We start from the raw sequence: 17921 nt of genomic DNA on the forward strand, positions 1-17921 counted from the left end.
GAGCTGCTGTCCATCGGAGAAGCTGCCTGCACTGATCTAATCAACTCAACCCGTATTAAGCTGCTTTGCCACAAGGGCCTCTGCTGTCTGAGGAGGCCGAGTGCGAAAAGGAGGAGGAGGGAGTGACGGAGGCAGCCACGGCAAAACAAGCTAAATCAATTATAGCCGTTATTAACCAGCCGTTCACTAGCCAAGACAGATAGAGAGACCCTGTAGCCTGCCACTGTTTGCAGCCAATACGACCTTTTACACAAGGAGTGACATGAATCGATGGGATACGGTGTGCTGTTTTGTGGTTGAGGTCGCTGGCATAGTGGTGTGTTTGAGCTCAGGACCACAGGTCTATAGAGGCAGAAGATATCCTCACAATGAGGACTCAGATTTTGTCATCGTCTAACTGTATTTTATTGGGAAATAAGGGCTGTCAATCGATTAAATTGTTCATCACGATTAATTGCATGATTGTCCATAGTTAATCGCAAATTAATCGCACATTCTGTTCAAAATGTACCTTGAAGGGAGATTTGTTAAGTATTTAATACTCTTATCAACATGGGAGTGGGCAAATATGCTGCTTTATGCAAATGTATGTATATATTTATTATTGGAAATCAATTAACAACTCAAAATAATGACAAATATTGTTCAGAAACCCTCACAGGTACTGCTTTTAGTATAAAAAAATATGCTCAAATGATAACAGGGCAAACTCAAGCCCAACAGGCAACAACAGCTGTCAGTGTGCTGACTTGACTATGACTTGCCCCAAACTGCATGTGATTATCATAAAGTGGGCATGTCTGTAAAGGGGAGACTCGTGGGTACCCATAGAACCCATTTTCATTCACATATCTTGAGGTCAGACGTCTAAGGACCACTTTGAAAAAGGCCATGCCAGTTTTTCCTCACCAAAATTTAGAGCAAGTTTGGAGCATTATTTAACTTCCTTCGCGACAAGCTAGTATGACACGGTTGGTACCAATGGATTCTTTAGGTTTTTCTAGTTTCATATGATGCTAGGATCTTATCTGAGCCCGCTGCAAGGTAAAAATTGAGTTGTGTTAATGCATTAAAGAAATTAGTGGCGTTAAAACGAATTTGCGTTAACGCATTATTAATATGTTTACTTTGACAGCCCTATGGGAAATTATTTATGTGCATAGAAGAGATCTGTGAAGAGCAGTAGATGACAAAATCCTGGTTATGATCAGGTTTTTGGAGTGTGTGTTGTCACTCTTGTTTTCCGTCACCGTTGATCAGATGAAGAAGCCAAATCCAGCAGATTAATAAGAGCAGCAGAGTTCAGTTCATTCTCAGTTGTTTAGGTCACTCAGTAGAGAAATAAGAGGCTGACATGTTAAGGAATCAGGACACCCGCACGCAGACCAGCAGAAACCTGGATACTGTTATGACCACGTCAACAGGGATACGAATAACCAGGTTTCTCTGTGGTTCATATGCACACCATATTCTGAAACCAGGATACTAATGTGCTTGTAAACGCACTCACTCTAATGCAGCCGTCTTATCCATCCATTAGTAGTATAGATATATCCACCAGGCCATATGGTGAGGGTGAAGCAGCCAGCAAAGCAAGAGCTTTATTTGTTATCAGAGCAAGTTAAAGCCAGTAACACCCTGACCAGCTTTTTATCTCAGCAGCAGACGCCTGTGTTAAAACAAATTAAACTTATAATAGTCGGCCCATCTCATGGTTTCCCTGACCTCAGCCGGGAGTGGGTGACTTATACTACCCACCACTTCGTCCGAGCACTTTTTGCATTTTCCTGTTATTGCAGCGGCTGTGTGTCAGTTTCCGATCCTGCCTCGGCCTCCTTGTGTGTGTGTGTGTGTTTGTGAGCGCCATGCTTCCTGTTGTTTGGGTTCAGGTACTTTCTCACTGACTCCTAGAGTCGAGACGACCCCGCCCCTGCTCCGCTCGAGCTGAACAGAATGGAAGTGCTGCTGCTGCCGGCTTCCCATTAACGCCACGCTCTTGTTTTTCACTTCTTATTTCAGAGGAAGGCTGCGGGGCCGTGATACTCTTGAATCCCTCTGTCTGGTTGAAGTTGCAAATGAGCCAGGCGGGTGTAGGGTTGAAGGATTTAGGCCTATCTGATGTTGTTAACACTGACACGGAGCAGATGAGGATTTCAATTGTTTTCCACAAGAGCTGGCACATGTGTGGATCAGACTCTTAATAGTCCACAATTGTTACATCAACTTGTGTGGGTGTGGGTGTGGGTGTGGGTGTGTGTGTGGGCATGCAAACAGTACATGTCCGTTTTTGAATCTCAAACAATCCCTTGACTAGTTTTCTTTCTCTTTTCCTTTTCTTTCCTCACTTTCTTTGTCCCCGTTTGTCATTTTGATGTCTGACTCACTCTCTCCTCCTTCGTATCTCTTTCTCCTTTCACTTTTTTTCCCTCTTCATTTCTTGTTCTTCTTCTTTTTCACACTATCTCTCCATTGTTTTCCCGTCTTGTCACTAATTTTTCTCCCCGTCTTCCCTCCTCGTAGCTGGTTCCACGGGAAGATAACTCGAGAGCAGGCCGAGCGGCTCCTCTACCCTCCGGAGACGGGCTTGTTCCTGGTGAGGGAGAGCACCAACTACCCCGGCGATTACACCCTGTGCGTCAGCTGCGACGGCAAAGTGGAGCACTACCGCATCATCTACCACAACGGCAAGCTCACCATCGACGAGGAGGAGTACTTTGAGAACCTCATGCAGCTGGTTGAGGTGAGGGACAGTGGACAACATACTGTCGCTGCCATTTAAGCTCCTACTTTTTCTTCCCATAATACTCTTCATACCCATAATACTCTTGGCTTTCAGTCTGGCAGATGAAAAGGATAATTGGCCACTTATTATCAGTTACAGTTGGTTGGTTTGTCTTGATAATAGTGAGAAGTGAAAGTCACAGAGTGTTCAGCTCAACCACGGAGGAGAGCATGTGAAGAGAGTTGTTGTTTGTAAGAAAATGAAACCTCTGACATTCTGTTCATAAATGTCACTATTGTTTCATTTATGAATAATCAGAAGATACTTCCTCTCTCCTGAAAGTCAGTGAGATGAAGGCAATATTTTCAGGTTGCTGGCAACGCACTCTGCCCTGAAACAGCTGCTGTGGCAGAAACGTTTGATTTTAGAATATGAATCCCACAAACGTTATACCACATCATAGCTTCTTCAGGAAGACTGGAGCGTTGAAGCAAGTCAGTCGATCGGCAGAAAAAACAGCTGCAACTATTTTAGTTTAAGTCATTTTTCAAGCAAAAAATCCAAATATTCTCCTGTTACAACTTCTCATTTGTGTGGATTTGCTGGTCTTTGTTGTCTAAACTGAATATTTTTAAGATATGGACTATTGGTTGGACAAAACATGCAATTCCAAGACATCACATTGGACTCTGGGAATTTGTGACGGGCATTTTTCCCCACCAAACGATCAATCAAGAAATAATAATCTGCATATTTGTCAGTAATTTAAAAAACTAGTGCAGTGCTCGTTCAGACAGAGAATACTTCCTAATCCCAAATTCGTCATGGTCACTCAGATATCATATCTACACATGTCCACCAAATGTTGTCGCAGTAGCACAAAGCATTCAGGAGATATGAGATTTGTTTTGTAATATAAGCCCTGCCCACAGCATTTGAGCTAACTGCAAGGGCCAGCTATAGCAAAACTATATGGAACATCAACAAGCCAATAAAGGAGCTTTTTCCGGCTTGTTTTCTGTATCAAATTTGGTTACGATTGCTCAAAATTTGTAGGAGTAGCAAAAAAATGGCAGAAATCCATCTAGATCCAATGCAATCAATCATGCAGTAGTATGATTACATAACTCTCTAAACACAGGTGTAGCAACTCATAACATAATAACTGCGCACATAATGTAATAAAACCTTGAGCGCATAACATAACAGTTTAGTTCATAATGTAATAAGTTATTACATTATGAGAACATTATTACATTATAAACTTAGCAAAAACAAGTTGAATAATGTAATATATTCAGTGCATAATGTAGTAATTTTATAAAAGAGAACTCTCCTTGTCCTCTTAAAGCACAGGAACACTCTAGTTTTACATGACACAAGTGGAGTAGTTCATTTAAAGCAATTATTCCAGGAATAGTTATGTATTATTGAACAATTATTTCACATGCTGAGAATCACCAGTATATTAAATTCGGCATCATCTCTGTAAAGGTTCTCTTTTGTCCAGGTCACTAGATATCTTGTAGCCTCACATCCAAGAGGCTTCATGTCCGCAAGACCAAACAGACAAAGTCCAGTTGCTTTAACTTAAGGACTCCAACTAGAAGTGTTCATGTGCTTTAAGACACAAGGAGAGTACTCTTTTTTTTTTTTTTTATTATTACATTATGCGCTGAAGTTTATAATGTAATAATGTTCTCATAATGTAATAACTTATTACATTATAAACAAAACTGTTATTATGTTGTGCGCTCAAGGTTTTATTGCATTATGTGCTGATTATTACATAATGAGCTTTTATGACCCCCACACACACTCACAGACATTCAGTGTCCCCACGGAGTTTCCCTAAAATTCAGACTCGAGTACATGTTCACATTCTTCAGAAAGCTGTCTGATCCTCTCACTCACTGCCTGTTATCTGAGAGCCGGTTCAGAGGAAGGACATGGCGGGGAGAGGGGAAGACAGGAGACATACTGGCAGAAGGAAGGAGGGAGGGAGAAAGAGAGAGAAAGAGAGAGAGAGGGGTCTTTCATCCTCTCCGTTAAAAAGAAGAGCTGGATTGGCGGCTATCACACTTTTAATTGGACCCCATCTCTTTGCCTTGCGGGGCGTTGTGCCATGAATGTGCCAGCTGGCACTGAGACCATCTACATCCCCGATGCTTTCTTGTTATCAGTCACCCACAATCTATCTCTTCTCTCTCTCTCGTTCACACCCCCCAGGACTCAGTTCTACCTCCACTTCCTTTCTCCACCTCCTTCTCTTTCTGTGTTCCCTGGTGTATACCTGGCTGGCATATTGCTTCCTTTCCTCCTCTCTTTGTCATCCATCTCAACCTCTTCCTTTGCTTCCCCGCCCTGCGTTCCTCTCCCTCGGTCTCACTATGTCTTTATCCTCTCCCCTGTCTGCATTCCCCTGTGTCTTCTCTTTCTCTCTATAATAGGCTATGAGAGGATGCCTCGCATTCTTGTGTGTTTATCCGGCTTGCTCTGCCTGCCCTGCTCTTATTGGCCTGTCTCAGCAGGCTTCACATAGCATATACACACTACGCGCATACATATATATACTGACACACCCAGGCCTCCTCTCTGTCAAATAGTGTCAATCACAACATCCACAGTGACGTTATGCATACATGTATACAGCGATACTGCAGAAGTGAAACAAAGACGGCTCCATATGTAACAGCACGGTGAATGTATTTTCAGCTTACAATGCCCATTTAGTATTTTTACTGTGATTACACCCTTCTGTGTTAATTACATATGGGAAGTTCTTGATTTATCCAGCACCATTGTGCAAAAAAATATATAATTTCATGCATTAAAAGACTAAATTTAAGTAATTGTAATGTGTTAAACAAACAGTATTAATAATGCAACATTCAGTCTTTACATTATATGATGAAAACATTGCACATATAAAATGACATATCTACATCACTGATGGATGGTGAAGCAAATCTAAACATGTAATTCTGTATATAAGTATATATATATGTTTGGATCGAGGGTGGTGCGGTTTTTATTTGACATATGTGGCTGCATATGTGAGCGTCAGTGCTGAATAATGTAGTGGAGCGGACCCCTCCGTCACCATGCTGCCCCCTGGTGGTTGCCACGGTAACTTACACTGTGGTCAATTTGCCATGCTGCAGTTGTGTAACATTGTATAACAGTTCCTTTTTTTTGCTTTATTAATTATGTGGTCACACAGAGGTTTGGTGTTTGTTAGGAACACACAGATTCACTGTTTTTGTCAAAATGAGACATTCATTATGCCAATGTCTAACCAGATTTCACGTTGATGAGCAGATGTTGACGGGTTGTTTGGTTGGCTGTGTGTTTCTGGGGGTGAAAGATCAGATGCATTGACCTCTCTCACACCCACACACTCCTCTTCCTCCTCCTCCTCCACTGCTGTTGCTGCTGCTGGTTCCCACAATAACCTTCACAGCTCCCAGCAGGAGAGCTGCTCTAGAGCCTCCTTCAGATGCCGTACGCATACTGTCAATCTTCAGCAGAGGTTCATTCATTTCAAAAGACTGATCCCGTCACCTCACTCGATGTGTGATTGCAGTGCAGATGGGTTTCGGTGAATTGGATTCATTCTATTCACGGTTGTGTGTAGTAGAATTTGCTTTCTGTGATGTTTTGATGATCTAAATCATCCATATCCGACGAGATAAGTGTCAAACTGAAAGGAAAAAAGTGCTTGCAAGTTATGCTTGCAAGTTGTGACCTTATGATTAGAGTGCTGGATGCAACTCAGCACAGGTATATAGGTGAATTTGTTGTTATAAATGATGTTATATGTTTTCTTTTTTCATGAAATAAGTACAAATTTGTGTGTGTCCCCCCAATAATTCCCCTTGGAGTCGGAGTTGAATTGAGGCGGTTGAGCACGGTACTTGCACAGACAACAGAAAGAGATATTGTTAAAACAAAAATGAACAACATGTATTCAAATCAAGCACAATTATGGCTCTGAATCTTATGTTATAGCAAACTTATCAGGAGTCAAAGGTCTTTAGTTGCACAGTTAAAAACAGGAATCCTTCCTCTGGCCCTTGAAGTTGGTAGATTTAAAAACACCCAGGAGGACTACAGGTTGTACGAAGTATGCGAGTTAGGAGAGGTTGAAAATGAATCACATTTTCTTTTGTATTGGCCATACTACGACGAGTTACGAACTTCAATTATAAATGAAATGTCTGTTCAAATTCCCGAAACTTCAGTCCTGACACATGGTGATATGCTGTATATCTGTTCTACTTATCTCCCCCCATTTTATTCCATCTTTTGTATGGAAATGAGGCAGGGTTTCTGTTTTCCCTCAAGACTACCGCCATCCTCTTTAACACTGATGCGTGTTGATAAAAGTTCTCTCGTGCTTTCTATCTCCGGTAGAGGCAAACCGCCGCTGATATCTCGTACATATTAAATCAATGGAGCACATCCACTCTCACCTGAATCTTCTTTTCATCACTGCCTTCATGTTCTTCTGTAGAGCGTTGGTGGAAACAACTGTCTCACTTTTGTTTTGCATATCAAAAGCTTGTATACGGATTCAGATTCTTTTGATTTTGAACATCAGACGAACATAGGTCTGAGATAGCAGAGCGAGAGGGAACTTTTACAGTATATACTGCCGACTGTTAAACAATAGATTTATATAAAGTCAGAATATGAAGCCCTGGGTTTTTATTGTTATTTCATGTAGCGCTTTCTGCACCTTTTTATAAAGGTAGCGCCCTGTGTTCGTAAAACTTAATTCCCAGGTTGGCTTTAGTTAAACCCTTATCCCTGTTGTTGCTTTATTTTAATAACCCATAATTATTTCCTCCCTATTTCTTATATGTGACTGCACTGTGGTTATGTTTATACCTAATAAAAATCACATAACAAATATGTCCACAACAATTTACTCAATTTATTAACTAAAAGGGAATGATCAATACTCTCAATAATAGTATACCAAGAAAATAGTACTTTGACCTTTCACAGAGATAAACAAGTCAGTATTAACCCAAGTCAATCTTCTATGTTCCTTTAACCTTCTGGGGTCACTAGCATATAAGTCACCCTTTAATGTACTTGGTCTAGCCCAAAATAACATAAAGCAGTACCAAAGGATATGCAATGAACTCTTACGACAACCCCCGTTGCAGGCCTGGTCGATGCTTGGGAACGTGGTGGCCAAAAAACAGTCGAGACCGTTTCGCTCTAACAGCCAAATAAAAGCTGAGTACTCACGTTAGCGTAGCAGAGTTTGTATCACAGAGTCCTAATGTTGCACCTCCAAGAGTAGTACAAAAAGCTAGAAAGGCTGATAGCTGACCGTGGCAGTCCGATGGGTGAAATCTTCTTTCTCCCGCGTTGCCAGAGGAGCTACCAGGCTTTTATCCAGGTCACCTGGAGCCGCTATCTGGGCAGTCCAGCTGGAAAGGCTAACAGCGCAATATCAGCTACTGCGTTGATAGCCACTTAACTACTCGCAACGTATACATTCGGCGTTTCACTGGCTTGCAGTCCTATGCTCTAGTTTTTACAGCACTATAATTTACAAACACACTTTAAACCATAAATCTCTAATTACTACATCTCTTTTCGTTCCACTCATTTCTCTCCAACCTCTCCGTTGCGCCGCTCCCTCACTTCTCTCGCTCGACCCCCCGCTGCTCGCTAGTCCCGCCCCACAGCCAATCACAACCAGGTAAAGTGCCATGATACATAAACAACCAATTACATGTAATACAATTAAACAACATAGGTTGTACTCAAAGTAAACCACATGCTCACCAAGTACACTGCAACCAACCTATTTAAAGTGACACAACTTACTGGGGGTCTTTCCCATTTGTTCTTTTATACGGCTTGACTCCTCTCCTCGACTCTTCTCCTCGCGTCTTAGTCCCGCCCACGGGAGATGCGAGCGGAGGAGGCGAGGAAACGACTCGAGGACAGAGGAAACGAGGAGATATGTTTTTAGAGACATGAAGCGACGTCCGTTTCTGATGACAGCAGCAGCTGATCACAGCTGGATCAGCTGTCAGTCAGCTTTTACAGCTGTTTATGTCTGAACTGTATATTAATAAAGAAACAGAGTTATCAGAGCAGCAGTGTTTCTCTCTGTAGCCTGTTATCTTTTGAACAAACACCTGCACATGAATAACAAGCTGCAGTCTGTATTTCTACTGTGGACTGAGTCCTGCTTAGAGGACCAGGAACCATCTCTACTGGAACAATATCTTTATATCATTTATTCATTACTAGCGTCTGTATTTATTGATATTCTGACAGTAGAAGTTATGTATTAGGCTGAATGTTTCAGGGAAAAGTGAAATGATATAACTCATATCAAACCAGACGTTCAGGAATTATCAGCCTCGTGTGACTGAATGGAAATGAGGATAAATGATGTAAAAGGTATAAAACACAGACTCTCCTTCGCTCTCTGACTTTAACTGCATCCATAATAAAAGTGAATGGGGGAAATAACAGATGATCAAAAGAAAACTCTTTCTAATAAATGAAGAAAGTTATTTTAAGTCTGTTCGTTGTCAGCTTTTATAAACCCCTTTCAGTGTCAGACTCCTTCAGTGACGGTGTGTGAAGCAGAGATCCTGCAGGTCCTCCTGCTGCTGGAACACCTACAGTTAACACAGGTTATAACTACATGGTGAATCAGAAGACAACTAAACTATAAAACGTTTAATCTGTGATCTGTCTTCACTCCGGTATAAAAGTCCAGTGATGTTGATGTATCGGATCAGTCTGATCGGCGCAGCGTCCAATCAATAACTGATATCCAATAAGGGGGCGTGTCTGTCGATGATAAACTTCCGTGGAGGAAACACTGGAGGATACACTGGTGTATCCTCGCTCATAGCTCCTCCAGCAAGCCTCCTCGCTCCTCGTTCCTCGATGCGCATTTTAGGAATTTGGACGTCCTTCAAGATGGAGGACTGAGATCGATTTCCGGGTCACAGCCGGAGGATCGAGGATCGAGGAGACGAGGAGGCGAAAAATGACAAAATGAGAAGCACCTTGTATGTGTATATTGAACTGAACATGTAAATATTAACCAAAACATATTTATTCTGAGCAGAACCACCAGGAAACTGGTAGTAGACCAGGAAACCAGCCACAATGGCACTCAGGGGCAGAACAAATTGCCCTGGGGCTACATACATACTGACTTTTGTTTCTAACTCTGTCCGCAGCATTACACCAAAGACGCCGACGGCCTTTGCACCCGGCTGATTAAACCCAAGTTGATGGAGGGTACAGTGGCGGCACAAGACGAGTTCTCCAGGAGTAAGGACACACTGAGCTCATTACACTGCTCCACAGGGACATTATTGTGTTTATAAACTGTCACGTTAACCTCTCAGTCTGTGACACACACACACACACACACACACACACACACAGCGTACATACAAAGCCTGCATCTCCTACATTTATCCGCTATCATCCTTGTCCTAATAGCATTAATCAACAGAGGTTAATTAATCTTTGTGTGTCTGGGGAGTCGGGCCGACTGCTGAGGCCTCACCAGTTCCCAAGGTCAATCTGAGTCTTCCTCCGCTCCTTTCGCTCTTCATTCCTCTTCATGTTACCCATCTGACCCGGCTAAGACTCACACCAGAGCACTGGGAAAAAGCTAAATGATGAAATAAATACACACTTTTCCTCCCAAATGAGGAGATAAATAATTTAGAAAGTAGAACTGACCAGGGGATGTATGGGAAACTCACTAATTCATATTTTAATACATTTTATGAATAGTTAAGTAGTTCTTGTTCTTTGATGTCAATGTTTTACTTGCAACTCCGCTAAATGTTGTCCGTCCTCTCTTGGCAGGCGGCTGGGCCTTGAACAGAAAGGAGCTGAAACTCCTGCAGACCATTGGCAAAGGGGAGTTTGGAGGTGATGAATTTATTTCACAAGGATCTCTACACCATTTAATTTCATACATCAGAGCCATAATAACTGAGGTTGCCTCGCTTATTGTACTAAAACTCCACCCCGTCTGTGTCCTTGTCAGATGTGATGGTGGGAGACTACAGAGGGACCAAGGTGGCGGTCAAGTGCATCAAAAACGACGCCACAGCGCAGGCTTTCATCGCCGAGGCCTCCGTCATGACGTAAGATCCTTTAACTATGGCTCTGTCCTTCACACTACCTGACACACCTTTCACTTTCAAATATAAAGTTGTTTTTCTATCGCAGGCTATTTTTTCATCTGATTTTTCTGCTTCTGCTTTGTACAGGCAACTGAGGCACAACAACCTGGTGCAGTTGCTAGGGGTAATTGTGGAGGAGAGGGGCAGTCTCTACATCGTCACAGAGTACATGGCTAAGGTTTGTTGTTTTTTTTACAAGTTTTTACATTTTTAAAAACATGTGGAAAGAGTATTGAAAATATGCTATTTGGTTTGTTTAATCCGTACAAAAACCGAAGCCATTTTACGGAAGATTAAGTACTTGGCTATCCTGGAGTTTCCGCTGGTTGCCTGGCAACTGCTTGCTGACAAGAAATAGTGTCACACCTAACAGTACACAACGTAACATATGTATTAAACAAACATCATGTGAACTAGAAAGCATCAGAGATAGTGGTAGGTGGATTTTGTCACAGCCAGACTAGCTGTTTCCAGTCTTTATGCTGAGCTAAGCTGAGCTAACTTGCTGCTGGCGGTAGCTTCAAATTGACTGTACAGATATGAGAGTAGTAGCAACCTTGTCATCTAACTCTCCGCCAGCAAGAACATAAGCGTATTTCCCAAAAATGTAGAACTATTCATTTTATAATACTACAATTTAAGCTAATATTAAACACCTAAAAGTGACAAACAAATGAATAAGAAGTATAATGTAAATAAAAAAATTATATTTGAATAACATATAGAGAAACGGCAACTTTCTTGACTTGAAAAATTATCTTTTAAATTGACAAACATCATATGTGTGAATCATGGCACAATTCAAACAAGATCAAAAAAAATATTTGTCTGCCGTACATGTTTTTCCGAAATAAGGTCCCATGGTGGACACCGGAAGGGGAGACTTCACTTCTCTATTTATAGCCACCTCCAAGTTTTAATTTGTAAATTGACATGCTCTAAAAAACATAATTGTAACACAGTGTGGCCCCATGTAGCTCAGTTGAGGATACGCCAACACGTTCGGGGTCAGTGATTTGTTTTTCACCGGAACCATCCATGCTAAAAAATGTCCTCCTCCTCCTCTGAACCGTGTCACAGGGCAGCCTAGTGGATTACCTCCGCTCCCGAGGACGGACCGTGCTCGGCGGAGACTGCTTACTCAAGTTCTCACTGTGAGTCCTCTTCATCTCTGTTCGAGTGCTTATGACATTTGTAGAAAAGACACACGTTTAATCAGCACAGCTCAGGGTCTAGAGCTAAACTGCTGCTCTTTAGCTGTCAGGATCTGAATAGAGTTTAAGAAGAACAGTGTCACGCTCTCGACTGGGAACATAAAAGGACCCTTTGTTTGCACAAGCAACCATCACGCAGGGTGTTTGCCTTGATAAATGGCTGCTTCATCTGCAAGTCAAGTGCCTTTAATGTCTTTGGTTATATTTAATTTAACAGTCATTTAGCTGGTGCTGTAACCCGGCACAAGTAAAAATGAGTGCAACCATTACATAAGTGTAAACACTCAGTAGGCATGAAAACATGAACCCACAAGGAAATGTTTAATGATTCATTTTCAGTGTGAACCCTTGAATGAAGTTGTTAGAGATGTGCAATGGATTTGATTTTAACTGCAAGAACACGAAGCAAGTAAAGGAGGAAAAGAAAGGTGTCGAATTTTAGATTTTTTTTTTATCCTTCACCATCTTTTTGCATTTATTATATTTGCACTGCAGTTGTCTTCCGATGTGTTTGGCAAGTCTTAACCGTGGCCACAAATATGTCCACATAGATTAAGGAGTAGACGCCCACCTGTGGGTTGTTATTGTCTAAGTCATCCGCTCATCATCTCGTTGTGTCACCCAGTGACGTGTGTGAAGCCATGGAGTACCTGGAGGCCAACAACTTCGTCCACAGAGACCTGGCAGCTCGCAACGTGCTGGTGTCTGACGACAACATCGCCAAGGTCAGCGACTTCGGCCTCACCAAGGAGGCCTCCTCCATACAGGACACTGGCAAGCTGCCCGTCAAATGGACCTCCCCCGAAGCGCTAAGAGAGAAGGTGAGACTAGGCGACGAGTTGACACTGCTCTGACATCACATTAAGCAAGAAACATTGGACATGGCAGAGAATCTGTACCTGTCTTGTACATCAGGTCTGGTTAACTCGTAAATTTCCTTTATATCAAAGAGAAAATTAAAAGTACAAAAAAATGGCGGATGCTACAGATAGTCACAAATCACTTATACGTGCCAAAAAAGATGACAAAATAAAATAAACTAGTGTGCAACTGTCTGGTAATCATGTAACCAGAGTTCTCCCTCATCTTGGGTTGGTTGGATCGCCTCCTCCCGCTCTACTTCACTCTCCTAATCCACGTCTGCCCAAATCACGTTACTTTGCGAGAACAGGGAATTACGCAAGAATATCTACCGCGGTGGAAACGGTTTTGCCAAATCGCTACCGGCGGACACATTTCTACTGTTGCACGTAATATACCGTCATATCGCCCAGCGCCTAGCAGCAGTTTAACTAAGAGGCAGCCTGCATTTTCATCTTTAATCTTTCAACTCTGCATGTGCACATGCTCCTTGGAGCCTACGCTGACAAGGAATTCCAACTCACTGAACACATTTTGGTGTAACTTTTTAGTTTATCGTCACACGATTCATGTTTCCTCACTTGAACTCCTGAAATAGCACCAAAACAAACAAACAAACCAAGACTCACTTTTTTATGGATTTAGGAAGCACAAACATACCTGAGCTGCTCTCTGAACGCCTTTGTTTGATATGTGAATTTATGGCTCCCCTTTTTCTTTTTGTCTGACAGAGGTTTTCCACCAAGTCAGACGTCTGGAGTTATGGCATCCTACTTTGGGAGATCTACTCCTTTGGGCGTGTGCCTTACCCTAGAATTGTAAGTACCTGAGCACCAGATTTCCAGCAGATGGCAGGCTTCATTGCTGGGACCAGTGTGTGTACACATTTTGTTTTTGTACTGGATTAGTGAAATGTCTTGTACCTTTTAGTGCTGACCTCAAAATAATTAGATTTGTGCCATTAGACCGCTGGAGCAGGTGATGAAAATGTGACACGTAATATGTACTCTATTATGAATTTAATTATTTCTGCATGCTTCACCACTCGTTACATTTATTAGTAATTTGTTGTTGTGAAAAGTAACCTTTGCCTGGGATGGTTCGGTGCAGTTGAGTTGCATCAGCTTAATATCGATCGACATGTTCAACATTGCTCTGTCTGTCTCTCAGCCGTTGAAAGAGGTGGTGCCCCGGGTAGAGAAGGGATACAAGATGGACGCCCCAGACGGCTGCCCGCCCGTGGTATACGACCTGATGAAGCAGTGTTGGACCCTGGACTCTGTCGTGCGGCCCTCCTTCCGCATGCTGAGGGAGAAGCTGCAGCATATCAGAGCCAAGGAGCTCTACCTGTGAAGAGGAGGCCCGGCGGCTGGCGACGACACGGGAGGAAGAGGAGGGGGGGGCGAGACACAGCCCAGCACAGCTGTAAAGTAGGAGGAGGAGGAGGAGGAGATGAAGAAGAAGAAGAGGGACCACAGCACCTTCCTCCTGCCTGCCCAGGCTGTTGACCTGTGGGACTGCCATACTGTGCCCCCCTCCCCCGACCTCAAGGCGTCCGCCAGCCGCCCTCCGCTTCCACACAAGGACTGTTTTCCTGTTTGTGTTGTATAGCTTTTGCCAGACAGTTTCCTCTTCTCTCGACGGGCCACTGCTCTTTCCTCCCTCTGTACCTGCTCACTCGCTCTCTCTTCTCTCTATTGGTCCAAGTTTCTCTTCTTCCTCCACCTGGAAGATCCCTTTTCTTTCTTATGTTTTCCTCCCCTCCTCCTCCTCCTCCTCCTCCTCCTCCTCCTGAACATGGCATTAACTGAAGGGGAGGCTGGCCTTTTCCTCCACGTTTGTCAGGTGCTCTTTCTTCTTCTCCCCCTCCCTTCATCATTCCTGGATCTCTGTATCACCAAGTGGCTCTGCATGAATTCAGCCCAGCTCTCCGTCATTCCATCCCTCCCTCCCTTCCTCCCTCCCCTCGGCGTGGTGTCAGGTGTGGGGCCTTCGCTCTGTGCTAAAGTGCCTCCAGTCTACAGAGCTCCAGACTTCCCTCCAGCACGTCTTTCAATTGGACTGTTGTAGTTTGATTTTTTTTAAATTACTTTTTTTAAGAAATCTTTTTTATTGCTTTCTTTTTTTTTCAGGGAGGTTATCAAACCATTTTTCTTTTCTTTTTTTAGTGCCATCTCCTCCACCTCCACCATCACCCTATCAGACTGGGATTTTTTTTTCTCCCACGTATCCATGAAGAGAGCGTGAACAGGAAGAGAGAAGATTTTGGGGGGGCCAGTATCATGTTCGTCCTCCAACCAATACAGTCTGGGGGATAATAACAGGAGACGGGGGGGCGGGGGTGAGAGAGGCAGTTCACAAACATGGTTGATTCATCATACGTGGGCTTGTTTTTATATCAAAATATATTTAAAGGATTAAAAAAAAAAAAAAAGAACAAGGAAAAAACTGACTGGGCCGGAGAATAAAAAAAGGAGGACTTTCAGAAGCCGGGAGTCTCTCGGCGTCTCTTAGGAATGTTCAGTGTCTCTGTGAACGCTGGGGTCGGGGTGGTGCATGCTGTGTGTGAGAGGCCTTGGGTTCAACTGTCAGTGCTTTCAATGTTCATTGTTTTATTATGCTATCATGATTATGAATAAATCATTCCATCTGAACAGTGTGGAAACACCTACATCATTGTATCAGCGTGTGTGTGTGTGTATGTGAGTGATAGAGAGTGAGTGTGTGTTAAGGTATCAAGTGGAGTCATACGGGCATCTTTCCCTCCATGTGTGTGTGTGTGAGGGTGAGATCTGAATGCACACCTTCTTAGGGTTTAACATATTGGATTTTTAAACAACATATTACATCCCCTGCAGTCCATAGTGGAAATATTCAGCAGGAGGACAATGAATATTTGGCCATAATTAAATTACAAAATTTCTGTTAAAAGGTCCCGTGGGCCAAGCGTGTTTGAGAACTACGGTGGCCAACGCAAAAACCTGAATAGCCGTGTTTGGTTTGTCCGTCCTGGGCTACTGTAGAAACATGGCAGCCAGCTCCGTGAAGAGGAGAGGACCACATGTAGCTAAAAAGAGCTCATTCTAAGATAATGAAACGCAACGATTCTTATTTTCAGGTCATTACCCACTAAAGAAAATATACTTATTAATATTATATTCCATTTCTGCCAATAGAAATGTTACACACTGGTCCTTTTAACTAATTCAACTCAGGACAGTTGTCAGAGAACTAATCTGGTTCATATTCTTCCACACAACCACACCTGTAAGCTGTGTGTTACAACGCCAGGTTACTCAACAGCTGCACTGGAGCAGATCAGGGTTAAGTGCCTTGCTCAAGGTTACCTTGATAGTAATAGTTGATAAAGGTTTCTCATTCATTCTCTCCAATTAGATTGTCCTGGCCCATCCAGGTTTAAAAATGGAGACCATAAGAACACTTTTCAAACTACAACATGGTTTGCAGCCGTCTGTAATAGAACGTCTATAGAAACATTTGAGATTAGGATGGATGGAATACACTCCACAAGGATAGGTTCACATTTTTATGGGTAGTGTCTAGAAGGGAACCGCAAGTTGGGGAAACTCTCACGAGATGGTTAAGGTCAGGCATTGATCTCTAATAGTTAATGTTAGGATAGGTCATCGGGCAGCGAGTTTTTTTGCAAGTTTTTGCAGATCTCTGATCAGATTTTGCAATTTGCGGATTACCTTCTAGACAAGACCATTGTTTTCAGGTTGTCTGTCTGTCCCATTCTTTTGAACGTGATATCTCAGAAACGCCTTTAGGGAATTTCTTGAAATTTGGCACAAATGACCATTTGAACTCAAGAATGAACTGATTAGAATTTGGTGATTAAAGGTTCCTGTGACCTCACAAAACATGTATTCAGCCGTAACACTAGAATTCATATGGCAATTATGACAATTTTACACACACATGTCTAACAGGATAAAATGATGAAGTGACGACATTTTGAACAGACATTGATGGTGTGTATGAATGGTTTTTGGCAGAGGCGTACAACCGTGAGGCGGTAATACTAGTTTCAAGGCTGTCTTTAAACGATATTCACATGCCCATATATACACTGAAATAATAGAAATAAATGACTCCTTACTAATGCGATCACAATGGGAGAGATGGGGGTGGTCAAATCCACAGTTCCACAAAAAGCATGCGTTTAAACAGAAGGAATTTGGGGGTAAAAAATATTTGAATTTAAAATCAGTTTTGTACAAAACACACTTTAGATTTTGTCCTCAATCTCTTACAGTGGAGACGCTATGAAGGGATTTCATCATGGCTAGTATGCAAGAACTCATTCAGTGTACATATGAGCATGTGAGTACTGTATTAAGACAAATTTGGAAAAAATCTCAACCCATCCTTTAAACAAATGTATCTGTTTTTTAGCTGATGGTCTGAGATGGTTTACTGGAAGGAAAATTTGTCATCACTGCTAATTTCTCAACAGGTTTTGTCTTATTTGTAAAAACGCTGTCTCGTTCTTAGCGTCCCTCTCCCCTTGAATCACATCAAACAACCTGAAAAGAGAAAATAGTTCTTTGATATTAACTATTCAGCGCAGCGCCAGCAATCACGAGACAAAGTGACTGTGAACCGATGCTCTAAAGAAGCTTGTCTCGCATCTGTCTCAGAGCCCAATCTCTTCACAGCTACAGTACATCGGCTATAAATAAATCCTCCAGTGATCATATTTTGATAGCAGAAGTGCCACAAACAGGTGGTGAAGTGTCAGCAGCAACCATATAGGTGTGAAGGAGTGTTGGTGTTACGTCAGCTGAGCAGTTCCCAGCGCTTAACACGAGATTGAGTTCAACTGTGCCACCTCTGCTCTTCTTTGGAGGACGTCCACTCGCCCACAGTGTAACTCACAGGGTGGGATGAGACCAGCAATCT

The 17921-nt window shown here is 42.6% G+C and overlaps 1 protein-coding gene across 2 annotated transcripts in view; it reads left to right on the top strand.

Annotated features, from left to right (window-relative positions):
• cskl (c-src tyrosine kinase-like) overlaps nucleotides 1-15668 on the top strand; it is a 56073-nt gene extending 40405 nt beyond the window's left edge. For both annotated transcript variants that reach the window (XM_074661760.1, XM_074661768.1), the window contains exons 5-13: nucleotides 2521-2740; nucleotides 9955-10048; nucleotides 10598-10663; nucleotides 10782-10881; nucleotides 11008-11098; nucleotides 12001-12074; nucleotides 12760-12955; nucleotides 13727-13813; nucleotides 14166-15668. In XM_074661760.1, the coding sequence (XP_074517861.1) occupies nucleotides 2521-2740; nucleotides 9955-10048; nucleotides 10598-10663; nucleotides 10782-10881; nucleotides 11008-11098; nucleotides 12001-12074; nucleotides 12760-12955; nucleotides 13727-13813; nucleotides 14166-14348 (1111 nt within the window). In that variant the 3' untranslated portion in view covers nucleotides 14349-15668. The remainder of the gene's footprint in view (nucleotides 1-2520; nucleotides 2741-9954; nucleotides 10049-10597; nucleotides 10664-10781; nucleotides 10882-11007; nucleotides 11099-12000; nucleotides 12075-12759; nucleotides 12956-13726; nucleotides 13814-14165) is intronic.
• The last annotated feature ends 2253 nt before the right edge of the window (nucleotides 15669-17921 follow it).

Source organism: Sebastes fasciatus, chromosome 2 (genome assembly GCF_043250625.1).
Source record: "Sebastes fasciatus isolate fSebFas1 chromosome 2, fSebFas1.pri, whole genome shotgun sequence".
NCBI lineage: Eukaryota > Metazoa > Chordata > Actinopteri > Perciformes > Sebastidae > Sebastes > Sebastes fasciatus.